This window comes from Gavialis gangeticus, unplaced genomic scaffold (assembly GCF_001723915.1).
Source record: "Gavialis gangeticus isolate Ggan-Ray unplaced genomic scaffold, GavGan_comp1, whole genome shotgun sequence".
NCBI classification, from domain to species: Eukaryota; Metazoa; Chordata; order Crocodylia; family Gavialidae; genus Gavialis; species Gavialis gangeticus.
In genome coordinates, this window is record NW_017728994.1 from 26,368,249 (window position 1) to 26,382,869 (window position 14,621).

Below are 14,621 nucleotides of genomic sequence, written 5' to 3' on the forward strand. Positions count from 1 at the left end.
CAGGAAGACCTATTCTTTATTGCCCATGTTTTTGCTAGAGAGCTCTGTCAGTTGAAACAGGGTTTCTGTACAATCTTTCACAGAAAGGGCTTTTCTCTCCAACACGCTGAACTACACAGGTATTATGGTAATGAAAACAAAGCTCTAAACAGTCTAATAATCTCTTTTCCTTCTAATAACTTAATCTTAGACACAGTCCATGGAAGAAAAGACACCGCCCCCACTTTTTAGGAGCTCCTTCCTACTGAAGAAATGTACAGAAAGAAACATTCATTTCAAGCCTTCTTTACAATATATACCAGAAAGATGCCATCAAGCAGCACTTTGATTTTTTTTCTCCTGTGCAGGCTCCTTTTAGCTGAGCACAAGGGACTCTGGAGGGGAAAAGGCCAGTTACCTCACTGCAGCTGTTGAATGCCAAGATAGATAAGGTGCTGCAGAGTGAAACGTCCTCCAGAGATGATCTCTCAATAGGACTGCTTCTCTTCAAAGGAAGGAGGAGTTCTTTCCACAAATCCCATTAAATCCAGTGGAAGTTTAGTAGCTAAATCATTCACCACCCTCCATACTTGCCCCTGGGACCACTGGCTCCAAAGGCAAATGTATACTTGCAGTTAAACATTTGGGCAACAGCCAGAGAGACATGTGGGAAGGAAAAGAGGCTCCAAAACCAACAGACAGACTGCTGGGTGTATTTGCCTTTGACAGCATGTCTGCACAGATCAGCTCCAGCAAGAGCAGTCTCAGCTAAGTTTCCCCCAGCCAGGCCCTGCACTACAGCTGGGGAAGACAGGACAGTTGGTCACAGGGCTTGACACCATCTCCTAAACTTCTCAAAGGACTTAAGTTCTACAATGACCTTGGGGTGCATTTACACATCATACAGCACAGAGGAAGCCTGACAGCAACATCACGTAGCACTGGGCTGCACCAGACAGATGAAGCACACATCTGAATCCTATTAAGAATACCCTGTTGCCAGCTCCAGGCTAAAGTCTGCCCTGGGTGCTGGCAAGAGTGACCCAGCTTGTGTGAAAAGCTATCTAGTGCATAGGGAGAAAGATGGTGTCTTGAGTATTCACCCAGGAGCGAGGGACTTTATGAATAAAACACTCTGGGATTGATTCTTTATTTCCATCAACCATTTCTATCACTCCAGTAGCCTAAAGAGGGAGGAAGCTGTGGAAATGCACACAGGAGTAACATAGGGGTCTACCAGCCTGTTATAAGTACAAGCCTTGTACCTGGCCTTCCATCTAAATACTGGCTGTGTGGGCACACTGGGATGACCACATTTGGCAGCATTTTCCTCTCCCCACAGCTCCAAGGACACTCCATTTGCTTTGACTTGCACCATGAACCACACAGACCCTGAGAGAGCACCAGAAAAAAGGAAACACCCCATGGCGCAAAGGCATCTTTGTCCCTGCTTCCCTTCCCCTGTGCATTTAGGGTAGGAAGAGAATAAGACAGTTAGGGAGGTGGCCCTGACTTGCACCTAGACATAAATCAGAACCAGTGCAGACTACTGATCCCAGGTGCTGTGTGTGACGACTGGGCTGCTCCCATCATCTTGTCTATACTACACTTAGGTTTTAATTCAGCCCCATGGAATTCAGTCTATTCCTCTGCCCATCCTCTTCTTTGGGCTCTTCCCTCTCCACCAGTACCCCATCTCCTGGGATTATTCCAGCATTTGCATTTTTGGCCCCTCAAAGCTTGTGACCATCTAGCCCCTTACTCACCTGTGTCTCCCCATCCTGAAATGATGCAGACCTGGCGGTTAATGGCAGACTTCTCCTTCCTGTCAGGGAGGCAAACAGGCACAACGTGGTGATTGAAGGATACGCAGTGGCCATCCCTGCCCCGCATCCTGACCAGGGCAATGTCATTGTCATTGCTGCTGGACTGGTAGGTCCTGTGAAGGACGATCCTCTCCACAGGCAGCTCTCTCTCAAACTCATCCTTCACACCAGTGTGGTAATCACCCACTCGCAGCAAGTAACGGCGCACATCAATGCCAAACCTGTCCAAGAGACATGGAGCCACCCAAAATGAAGTCATACTTCTATTGCCTGGACACAAGTGCTTTGCTACTGGGTAGAGAGACACTGCACTGGCAAAGATCTTATTACTCCTGTGGTGCCCACTGGTGTGCCAGGCAATGGCTTTGGCTGTCAGAGCCAGCTCTTCTTAATCCCCCCAAAATAAAAACAAGAAAAATGGCAGTTTAAGCAGGTAAAGACACAGTTGTTGACTGGCACATACAAATGGGCTTCCCGGCTCCCCTCTATAGAATTAGCTGTAATACATTGTTCACAGCCATTTCAGGCTCAGTCTCCTCAGTTTGCTGTTCCTCAAACTATTGACAGGACAGTAAAATGCATACTCATTCAAAGCTGTAACACTTCAGACACTGAGAGATAAAGCAAAGATACATTGGCTTATGCATGTAAAGATGCTGAAGGGTTTGCTCAGGGCTTGCAAGCCCAATCAGGGTGTTTGCACCATTAGGATGTGGATTTGAAGCAGACTGTGCACACAGATATAGCAGCAAGGTAACCAGCTGAAGCTTGGGGCTGAAGGCTGCTAAATGCATGCATGGGGGATTGGACAGCTGCAACTCCTGGGCGAGAAGCAGGGGGAGGGCAGGGGAGGGAGGTCTGGGAGAGAGAGTAACTAAGGGCTGTCAGCAAAAGGTCTGCTTCTGAAGGGAGCTGCTACCAGTACAATTGCTTCTGAGAGGACTACTGGCAGAAGAATTGTTGCTGAGTGAGCTGCTACTGAGGGCAGAGGAGCCATAAGCTACTGAGTACCCAGGATCACCTGGTATCCTTTGCTAAAAGGAGCAGGGTTTGTGCAAACCGGTTCCTCTCCCCACTCTTTAGTTCCCTAGGTGCAGGGATTCACTGGGAGGGAATCAGGGAAACTAGTTGCCAGAGAAGGTTCTCTGGGAGACCTAAAGAAAGCAGCAGGGAATCTTGGCTTTGTGGGAGCTCCAGCAGCGAGCTCAATAAAGTACAGCTAAGAAGGGGCACTCCAGGTGCCAAACACAAGGGAGCTGCCTTAGGGAAGCTGTGACTGTTTGCAAGGAAAGACTGGAAAAGGGAAGAATCCCCGGCCTCAGGAGCAGCTGCACCCAAGGTCCTGACAGACAACTCCGTCTTCCGTCCAGATGACAGCATTGCTACACCTTTTCTGAGGCAGTGAGCACAGCTCTACAGATGCTCAACTGCAACCATCTCACAGTTGATTGCTTTGCTCTGGGTAGAGTGATTTTGTGGGGATCTGGCTGATTAGGTGTACATACCTGTTATAAGTTGCCTGAGTGCTAAATTTGAGAACATAATTGCTTTTGCTATATGATAAGTATTTGCTTCTATTTGCTGGTATAGAGTATTATCAAGCTCATTGAAAATACAATGTTTGTTACCTGCGTGATGTTGAATCTGTTAATTTCTCAGTTACTATTGTAAATAATAAATTATTGTAAACAGTCATTTAGTGTATGGTCTGGTGTGGGGAGAACCAGAGGAGAGCACTCCACTGAGTGGTGGCTCCCAGCCTGTAGATGGAGTGGGAGTTGACCAAGACCTATTGGCACCCCAGGATCCTGAAAAGTTGGACGTGGCTGTGGGTAGCACCACCGCCAGGGTTACATGCACTTATCCCCATGCAGCCACCAAAGACATCCTGCATCATAAACAGCAACCCTTGTGTCAGAGCTTGTCTCAACACTACTGGGATTATCAAGAGCTAATGGCTCTTTCAGGTGTTCAGAGGACAGAAGCCCCCTTTTTCTCAGAGATCCTCGTGGTGGGTTACCATTGGGGAGGGCAAGTGGTTGAATGTTCCTTAATAAGCATTGGAGGTCCCACAACCCCCACCACCAACCTTTTGAAGCAGTGTGCTGCAGTCACCACCCAGCAGCTGCTGATTAGTGTCGCTCCACACAGCAGACGTGCATCTCTGTGAAACCCCTTCAGCCTCAGCGATGCTTGCCATGGCCAACCTCCCCTGAAGAAGAAAGAGAGGCCATTAGGGGCATACACAAATGTGCACACAAGGGGCAGTGCTTTCCTCTCCAGTCTCCCTGATATGCCCCCTCTCCCCTCTCATTCTCCATCCAAGCAGTCCTTCACCCAAAGGTCAACTTCAGGAATTGCCACTGGAGATAACCTAACTATCCCTATGTCTTCACTGTGGGGGCTGCTGCCAGCAGGTTGGTAGACAGACTCCCAGGTGTAGATGCAGGTCTGCTGGCAGAAGTTTTTCTGACACTAGAGTTACACCAACTCCCCTGAATGGCAATGGTAAGGCTGGCAGAGGCCATTTTCTGCTGGCCCAACTACAGCACGGCATGTGATCCTTTCACATCCTTACCTAAGATAGCCATCTGCTAAAAGACCTCTGTAATGCAGAAAAGGGTTTAAGGAGTACAACAAAAATCAGGCCCCAGCAGTCTCTTCTGAGACCCTCAATATTGCCAGCTATGTCTCTGGGGAAGGCAAGAAAGGAAGCCTGGGTTCCTTGCATTTGCCTCTGAAATAAGAAACCAGCAATCAACCTGGAATAGAACAGGGCAGGTAACTAGGTGTGTGTTTTGGGCGATGGGGGGAAGTGGTGATGACACTTTGTTCCTTAAGGAGACAATCCTCCAACCTGAAAAAGGGTGGCAATCCCAACAAGGGTCAAAGGGAACAAGAGTGCTCAAAAGCCCCCATAGCTAACAAAAAGCATCCAGGAACATCTCAAGGCTTAAAAGGAGGTGTACACCCAATGGAAGGGAGGGGCCACCACCAGGGAGGACTATACCTCGGTTGCTTGGGGCTGTAGGGGGGCGGTTAGGAAGGCCAAGGCGGAGATGGAACTGGGACTAGCTATCCAGATCAAGGATAACAAGAAATCCTTTTTTTAAATACATAGGGGGTAAAAAGAAGGTTCCGGGTAACGTGGGGCCTCTGCAGGACACGCTAGGAAGTCTGGTGGTCGCACCAGACGTCAAAGCTAACTTGCTTAACAACTTCTTTGCCTCCATTTTTCTGAGCAGGGACCAGGTCATCCCCCCCATCATGATCCCTGATGGTCCCAGGGGAGGTACAGCCAGGCCCAGGGTCAGAGTGGACCTAGTCAGGGACCTCCTGGTGGGACTGGATGCGTCCAAATCAGCAGGTCCTGGTGATCTCCACCCCAGAGAGCTGAGGGAATTAGCAGAGGTCATTATGGGACCCCTGGCACAGCTTTACGAGCAGTCGTGGTGCTCTGGTGAGGTGCCAGAGGACTGGAAAAGGCCAATGCGGTTCCCGTTTTCAAAAAAGGGAGGAGGGAGGACCCAGGAAACTCGAGTTAGTCTTACCTCGATCCTGGGGAAACTCTTCGAGAAAATTATCCAGGAGCACATCTGCGAGGGGCAAGCAGGGGAGTTATGCTTAGGGGCAACCAACATGGGTTCATTAGAGGCAGGTCCTGTCAGACCAACCTGATGGCCTTCTATGACCAGGTCACTAAATCCTTGGACGCTGGCATCGTGGTGGATGTAGTTTTTCTGGACTTTAGAAAAGCCTTCAACACTGTCTCTCACCCCATTCTCATTAAAAAATTAAGCGACTGTGGTGTCGATCCCTACACTGTCAGATAGGTCGCCAATTGGCTGGAGGGCTGCACCCAGAGAGTGGTGGTGGATGGGTCATTTTTGACCTGGAGGGATGTGGGCAGTGGGGTCCTCCAGGGCTCAGTCCTCAGGCCCGCACTGTTCAACATCTTCATCAGCAACTTGGACGAGGAGGTGAATAGCACCTTGTTCAAATTTGCAGATGACACTAAGATGTGGGGGGAGGTGGGCATGCTAGAGGGGAGTGACAAGCTGCAATCAGATCTGGACAGGTTACAGAGGTGGGCGGATGAGAACAGGATAGGTTTTAACACTGACAAGTGCAAGGTGCTGCACCTGGGGAGGAAGAACCAGCAGCATATCTACAGGCTGGGGAACTCCCTTCTTGTCAGTGCAGAGGCAGATAAGGATCTTGGAGTCATCATTGACTCAAAGATGAACATGGGCCGACAGTGTGGGGATGCAGTCAGGAAGGCCAACTGCACCTTGTCATGCATCCACAGATGCATCACAAGCAGGTCCAAGGAGGTGATCCTCCCTCTCTGTATGACCTTGGTCAGGCTGCAGTTGGAGTACTGCATCCAGTTCTGGGCGCTGCACTTCAAGAGGGATGTGGACAACATGGAGAGGGTCCAGAGGAGGGCCACTCACATGATCAGGGGGCAACAGGGCAGGTCCTATGAGGATAGGTTATGGGATCTGAACCTGTTCAGCCTCCACAAGAGGAGGCTGAGAGGGGATCTGGTGGCTGTCTGTAAACTGACCAAGGGAGACCAGCAGGCAATGGGAGAGTCCCTGTTCCCCCAGGAGTAACAAGAAACAACGGGCATAAGCTGACAGAGAGCAGATTCAGGCTGGATATCAGAAGGCACTACTTCACAGGGCAGCTAGGATCTGGTACCAACTTCCAAGGGAAATGGTCCTCGCTCCTAACCTGGGGGTCTTTAAGGGGAGGCTAGATAGACACCTTGCCGGGGTCATTTGACCCCAGTACTCTTTCCTGCCATGGCAGAGGGTCGGACTTGATGATCTGCTTGGGTCCCTTCCAACCCTACAAACTATGAAACTATGACACATTTTCCCTCGGGTACTTTGGCATACACACAGATGAGGTAATGCAAAGAAGAAGGAACCATAAATGCAATTCCAAGCATCTCACCAGTGCTTTGTGGGTAGCAGTTAAGAGTCAGGTAGAGCCTGGACCTCACTGTTACTTTAAACAGACAAGGTAGGACTGAACATGCAGAATCCATTCAGAGAAAGCATCTTGGAGTCCTCAGGGGTTTAAGTTTAGTAGAACAACTGCACCACAGGAGAGCAAAGCTGGGAAAGAAAGGCCATTGCTGGTACTTTACAAGTCTTCCTGTAGATGCACTTAAACAGGAACAAGGGATGGCTACACCAGACCAGTTTCCAATGCGGGCCAGCACCAGATGTATTTGGGAAAGATGTAAGATTTTTTCCCCACCCCTGACCCAGGACAGAAAAATGGGCAATTGTGTGACTGTGGATGGCAGTGCGCTGAGCTGTATTTATTGGAGAAAAGCAAAGCTGGGCACTGCCTAGTTAAACAGATGATTTAGATTCAACTATCAGGTGGGCATATTTTGATATTCTGATTCCTGCATAAGAATCTCTATACTCCGTTCATAGTTTTGCAACCATCTACCTATTTGTTCAGCTCAGCATTAGAAAAAAAATGTTATTAGTAACCCTTCCCTTTGGATTAATTACTCATAGTTATGATTATAAGAGAAATTAGCATAACAGTGACCCATCCTTGATAACAGCCTACCACTGTACTAAATACTTCCTCAGGGGACCAGGAAGATTATTACTTTGCTCTGTGTAATTTGTTCCAACTAAATAGGATCTTGATGGCAACTTAAACTTCTGCATAACCCTCACTCCATATTGTTACAGGCTGGGACAGGCATCAGTTACAATCTGGGCCAGGTCAGCAGAGACCCAAAGTCATTATAAGTATATGGGCCTGTATGAAGTGAGTCAATCCAGTGGTTTTGTTTCATCTCAGTCACTGAAAACACCTTCACACCTGGCACTGCCTGTCTTCCCCAACAGAATCAGCAGAGAGGCCATGATTGCTTATGGAAAGGCGACAAATTGTAACCCATATGGAGTACATTTACACAGTTGATGCCCCCATCCTGTGGATAGCTAGAGGAGTTCAGTACCAGGGCTGTCAAAGCTACACTGATTATACAGCATGTCACTGAAAAAGCAGAACTCACTGGGGATGTCCCTAAGATATAAGGAAAGAACTGAAGCCCATATTTGTGGGGAGGCCATAGGGTTCTCTAAAGGGCTGGTACATCCTATTCTGATCAGGCCTGGCACCTGCTTCCTCTGCCCAGAGCTTGCAGGACAGCTGATGCCGGCTGTACCTTTTCCAGCAGTCAGAGGACAATACCTGAGGGACTTGTTTCCACCTATGATCCTTTTTTTGCGACGGTGAAGCAAGCGCATCCCACACATGCTGGACACTGAATCTGTATAGCAAAACCAGAACAATTAGGTAGACATCATCAGCGGAGCTGACAGGCATCATTCACTGCTGTGAGGCCAAGAAAATATACAGTGCTCCCATGAGGGACCTCATCTTGATGGAGGTGGGCAGGCCCAATTAAATACTCTGCTCTGTTCAAGCCATATTATGCAGCACTTGTTCCTCTGTGGCTGATGAGAATGACACATGCCTCATTATGACTGACAGTGCTTCACTTGCTTTGATTCTCATCCCAAAACTGAGACAGGACCCAAAATCTACCTTCTCTGCAGATCAAAAGGAGCTCATAATTACTGCCTCTGAGTCACTCTCAGGTACGCTAAGGAACAAGGGAGAAACACTGGTGCTTGAGCTCCTGGCAGCTCAGAAGCATAACAGGGCAAGGGGCAGGAGAGCTGTTTGGTGGGACCACATGGTTGCTCCAAACCAAACTTCTAAGAGAAGGCACTGAAGACAATGGGAAGAGGCTTATTAGCTGCAGAGAAACTCAACCTGCCTAGGGCCAGCTTCAGCTACAAGGAAGTGTTAGGGAAAGAGTGATGGAGCACAAACCAGAGTTCTTATAACTCCCTGCAACCCAAGGAAAAGGCTCTTCAGGGCAAGGGACAGAAGAAACACACACTGCACCTTCATTACTGATGTCCTGGGCCTTCTCTTCCCTGTAGCTGCAGATCACACCGGCATCCTCACTGTGCCAGCAGTTGTGAATCCCACTGTCAGACTTGGTACATTCCCCCAAAGCACGCTCTGAGCCACTGCACTCCACATTGTCCAAGTGGATGGGTCCGTGCCCTTCCCCAAAATATGCCATTGTCCTGGCTTTTGCTGTGCCACTGAAATGAGAGGGGATGGCCAATCTACTATGAACACAAAGTATGGGAACTCAGTACAGCAAAATATTCTTATGACAATGTTTTATCTCCAGCCACATGAATTACTCCATTCCTGCAGTGGTCCCAGAGTTCCACAGATGCAAGGCTCCAGGATAGAAGGGAATAGGGCAGTACTTTCTCCTTTATACACAGCAGTGCTCAAACAGAAGGAAAAGAACACAAATCTATTCCCTGGAAGGGATGAATCAAAAGGAAATGACTCCTGCCTAGAGTTCCTTTATGGTACACCTGCTGACCTCTTACCTGTATCCCAGCTGCCTACAAACCACTGTGGCATCCCTGTCTGTCCAGCCATCATCGCAGACACTGCCCCACTGCCCATTCAGGAACACCTCTACCCGCCCTTCCTTTGTGCTCTCTCCGTCCACCAGCCGCACAGGGGGCCCTGCAGGGGAATGGGCACAGTGAACATCACAAAGATAAATATGTTGAGTGAGAAGGCCAAACGGCACAGGGCTGACAAAGAGGTAGGAAACAACAACAGTTTTATTTATATAGCAATGTCCTACCCACCTCCCTTCACCTCCTCCCTGCTAGCTCCTGGACACGGTGCATCATAGTTAACTCAATACACAGTGAAAACCCTTACGCATTCCAGAAGCTGAATGAAGATGGAAATAAACAAATGGCCCTAAGGGGAAGGAAAGATGACAAGTACAAAGCCGAGTAAAGGCAAGCTCACACACACCTTGGAAATATAATAAGGTAAGTGGGGAGAGAGAACTCTACAACCTGGGAAAAACCAGAACGCTGCTTCTGCATAAATGGCAAAACCCAGCTAGAAGGCTAGGAAGTGCCTGTTGCAGGGAAAGTGGTGGGGAATCAGGCCATGTCTAAGCAAGGAAGTTGTACCAACTTCACCAGGCTCAGCTACAAACCAATGCAATTAAAGAGAAGCAACTGCCATTTGTGGACTAGGGAGACAACCTGTCCCTAACTGGGCGGGACAGTCCCGCAATGGAAACCTTAAGTCCCAGTCCTGGTCTGCATTATTCCAGGACAGCATTTGTCCTGGATTTGCAGCATCATGAAGGGAATGAAAACCTCTGGTTTTCCCTTGCAGGCTGGCAGCATTCCAGCCTGCAAGGGGCTGCTAGGAGTGGGACACAGGGGGTGCCACATGCATATACATACCCGCGCACATGCACATGGCTGGGAAAACAGTTTGGCAGCAGTGAAGAGCAACTCCCTGCAGGTAAGTCTATGTGGGGGAGGGCGGGGAAGATGGTGGGGCAGATCAAGGCCCCCACAGTGAGGAAGGAAGGGAGTGGGGCAGGGGCTAGGGGCATGGACAGAGCCAGGACAGTGTGTGGAGTGGGACAGAGCCACAGGCAGCTCGTCCAGGGGTGTGGGGCATGGGACAGGGGGAAGCTCCTTGCTGCTGTGTGCACTCTGCAGGGGAAGAGCATGGGGAGCAGATGCCCCCCCCACAATTTGTGCATGGGGTGGATGCAGGCTGCCCACTATGGGCTCAGGGTTCCCCGCCCTGCTGTCCTCCTCCTGGGAGCCCTGTGCTGCCATGGCAAGGCACCCCCCTGCCCCTCTGGTAGCACTGGGTGCAGCAGTGGTGTGGAATTTTGCCCCCCACTGCTGCTGGGCCAACAGGGGGCATGCAGCCAGTATAGGGAAAGGGGAGCAGGGTGGGAAGCCCCAAGGCTGCAGCCCACATCCATCCCCACCCTATCCCACTTGGCTCTACTCCAGCGGTGCAGCTGGCAGAGTGGGGGGTGGGAGTGGCCAGAGGTGGGCAGGTGCAAGGGTGATGAACTGATTTAGCTAAATAAATGTTCCTGTGGAAACAAGGCCTAAATATCCCACTGTTGGGTAATGGGATTCCAGATGGAGGGTCACCCTCCCATGCTGACAGCTCCCCAGGATTCATTTTGGCAGATGCAGTTTCTTTTTACACACTGGAGTCACGGACCAAACTGCATGAAGGGAAAGGGAAGCCAGCCCAACATGGTGCAGGAGGAGAGGATGTAGTGGAATCATGGGTGGGGTATGGCACCAAGAGGGAACTGACCAGTGGCATTGCTGACCATGTGTTCATAGACATATGCTCTGGGCAGCAGCAGAAAACGTTCTTGTTGTGCATTGTGTTGAGCACTTGAAAACAGCAGCTCAGTGATCCAACTACAGGACAACTAGAACTCTTCCTAGCAGGTGCTTTCCCAAACCAGGAGGCAACAGAACCGCTTTTCTTGGAAGCAAAACTATTTGTGCAACAGCCCAGAGAGCAGGAAGAGCTCAGGTTCCTGCTTGGGCCCCCAACGAGGCATGGAAATTCAAGCTACTGCCCCCACCCTCCACAGTCAGAGGCAGAGATGGATTAAGTTACCCAAGGTCCCATCAAAGATCTTGTTCTCAGGAGAGCAGCGGATGCCTACATCTTCAGCATGTGAGCAGTCATGTTGCCCCCAGTTGCTGTGAGGACAATCCAGGAGGGACAGCTCTGTGCCTTTGCAGCCCACATCATCCAAGAGAATAAAGCCTAGGCCAGCTGCATACTCCCCCTCACCAGCCAGGCAAGCAGGGCCACTAGGAGAAGGAATTAAACATGTCAGTCAAAGCCCTCTTTCACTATTCTCCAGAACCCTGTGTGCTGACCCAAGGCCCAGATCCAACAGCAGCCATGAATCCTGAAGAACCTATAGAGCTAAAGAGGCTGAGGTGATTATGCCAAATTATTGGTGGAAAGCAACTTTCCTAACCCAGGATAGACAGCCCATCACTGACACAAGAGAGACAGTACAGGAAAAGCTAAAAAGGGCTGGAAGAGACCTCACAAAATCATCTAGTTCAGTCCCCTGTTCAAGGCAGGATCATCCCTGATTAAACCATCCCAGTCAAGTGTCTGTCCAACTTGCTCTTGAAAATTTTCAGAGATGTAGATCCCACAGTCTTTCTAGCGAGCCTGCCCCAATGCTTAAAAATGCCATCACAGTGAGAAACTTCTTCCTAATCTCCAGACTAAATTTCCTGTGCTGCAGTTTCAGGCCACTGCTCCTAGTCCCATCCCCTAGAGCAGTGGTTCCCAATCTGTGGTACAGGTACCACCAGTGGTACACAAACAACCTGTCAGTATTAACAGCATTAACAGATTTATTATAATTACTTTATATGAGAAAAATTTGCTGGTGGTACTTAAAGTTGAACTGAAAAAATTGCTGGTGGTACTTAAGGTTGTATAATTTTAAATTGGTGGTGCGCAATCTGTCAGAGTTTGGGAAGCACTGCCCTAGAGCCACAGACAAAAGTCTATCTCCATCCTCTTTATGTATTTTAAAAATGTTATCAAATCCCCTAACTCTTGGCTTCTCCAGACTAAACAGTCCTATTTTTTTAAACTTACATAACACTGAATTAAAGGTTGTGAGAGCAGGTGATCTGTGAACCATTTGTGTGTCCACTGTATCCTCTGATAAGCAGAAGTGACAGTGATAAGTGGGACAGCTAACCTATAAATAAAAGAACTGCTAAACGACTGTAGCTTAGCCTCTTCTTACTGTGGGATAGAGTGGACACACAAACCAGTTGCCAAGGATCAGTGTTCACTTGGTAAATTCCCCCACCTCTGTGTAATTTGTTCATTTCTCCACACCAGCACTTGCTTTGCAGTTTTTGCTAGAGCTGGCTCATAGACATGACACCAAGTGCAGAGGGTGAGGAGAGTGGCAGAGAGAAGCAGTTTTATTGTTCAAAAAAATCAATGGCTGGTTTAAAATATCATATACTTCTATACTCTTTTATGCACTGTGTGCAGGCAGGGATTGTTTCACCTAGCACTGAACTGGAATTGTCTCTGGTAAATAGGAGTTGTTTAAACACTACAGAACGGCCTAGTATAGAAAGGGCAGAAAGATATATCCATTTGAAACTGCAAGACAGAAATCAGATTCTATTCTGCCAGTTGCCTAAGCTGGGATCCTACAAGTACATCCCAATCGGTACACAAATGTTGAAGTGAAACTTTAGAGGCCCCCATTGGCCAGCACACTAGTTTAAAACTTTCCCCCAAAGACCTCTCCCCTTGTACCTTGATGGAGCTTCATTCAGCCCTGGTTTAAAGGGAAATGCTGTTTGCTGAATCTCTAACACCAACCCAATTTTCCTAGGCAGTCCCTTTTTGCAGTACCGAGGCAGCTGAATGACAGCTTGAGTTCATACAGCTGGAGATTTAAGGACTGAAAACATTTCTATCTTGAAGGGGGGGAATCCATGCAGGTGGCGTCAGGCTTGTACCCTGCTCTCTGCATGAACTTAAAGATCTTTAAATTGGAAGATACCAGAGGAACTAAGGACTCCACTTTCCCATGAAGGGTGATCACACAATAATCTGGGGTGGGCAAAATATGGTCCACGGGCCAGATCCAGCCTGCCAGGCCATTCTATATGGCCCACAGAAGCCCCCAAAATTTAGAAAATTAATATTTATCCGCCCCTGGCTGCCTGTCAAAGATGATAGGAACCAGGGGCAGTAGGGCCCAGGGGAAGCCACGGCAGGACCCTTTAACAGCAAGGCCTGACAGGCCCCGCACCCACCCAGCCAGAAGCCCTGTCTAGCAGAAGCTTCTGGCCTGGGACCAGGGGGCTGTTCGTGCCTCCCTGTGCCAGAGTGAGAAATTCAGGTAAGAAGAAAAGGGGCGGGGGGGCAGGGGGCAGAGGACCATGGGCAATCATCCCAGTCCTCAGGGTCAGGCCAGCTCCTGCTGAGTCCTGCCATCATGGCCATGCAGCTTGGAGCCACATGAAGCAGAGTGGCTGGCAGGTGTGCAGGAAAGTAGAGAAAGTGGTGGCAGGGGTGGGGGGAAGTGAAAGTGAGCAGGTGTGTGGGAGCGATGGCCCCATGCTGATGTCCTGGGGCCAGTGCCGGTAGGGCCCAGAACAGGCCAGCAGGAATGTGAGGCATAGGCTGGCAGGAGTCTATGGAGCTGGGCTGGGCTGTGCCAGAAAGGAGAGAGGAGAGCTGGCCTGACTCCACAGAGCCCCTGCCGACCGGGACCCCACACTCCTGCTTCCTTGATCTGGGCCCTGCCGGCACTGGCCCCAGGACACTGGCATGGGCCCTGCACTCCCACCTGGCTGTCACTGTATTCCCGCTCGCTCCCAGTCCCCTCTGCCCCAGTCCCACGGTACAGGCAGGGACCAGTACACAGAGCCCTGACCACACGTGCCCTGCACTCGCTTATCTGGACTGAACAGCGGCAGCACGGGACAAATTGCTGCTCAGCATGGGGGAAAAGTGGCTGCCCCCCCCTCCCACTGCCAGTGCTTCCAGGTGCAGCCACTTGGAGCCCACACACAGCTGTCCTCCATCTCCCCACAGCCACCCTCCCCCATACACAATCACACACCCCACAAATCCTGTACCCACAGACAGAGCTGTCCTGGAGGAGGGGCAAATCAGGGTGACTGCCCTGGGCCCCGCACTTTGGGGGGCCCCACAGAGCTGGGTGGAGCGGCCACAGAGACTCCACTCCGCTGCAGCTAGCTTTGCATCCAGCTGCTCGCTACCCCCATCCCCTGCTGCTGCTGCCGCCAACAACAGCAGCAGGTTCTTAACTTGGCAGCAGCAGCTTCTTCATGTCCA

At 49.9% G+C, this 14,621-nt stretch overlaps 1 protein-coding gene across 3 annotated transcripts in view; it reads right to left on the reverse strand.

Annotated features, from left to right (window-relative positions):
• Positions 1–14,621, reverse strand: part of LOC109287385 (neurotrypsin-like) — a 61,926-nt gene that overhangs the window by 9,563 nt on the left and 37,742 nt on the right. For all 3 annotated transcript variants that reach the window (XM_019502422.1, XM_019502424.1, XM_019502423.1), the window contains 6 exons: positions 11,370–11,569; positions 9,275–9,416; positions 8,766–8,971; positions 8,043–8,121; positions 3,895–4,017; positions 1,746–2,026 (listed from right to left, as the gene is read on the reverse strand). In XM_019502422.1, the coding sequence (XP_019357967.1) occupies positions 1,746–2,026; positions 3,895–4,017; positions 8,043–8,121; positions 8,766–8,971; positions 9,275–9,416; positions 11,370–11,569 (1,031 nt within the window). The remainder of the gene's footprint in view (positions 1–1,745; positions 2,027–3,894; positions 4,018–8,042; positions 8,122–8,765; positions 8,972–9,274; positions 9,417–11,369; positions 11,570–14,621) is intronic.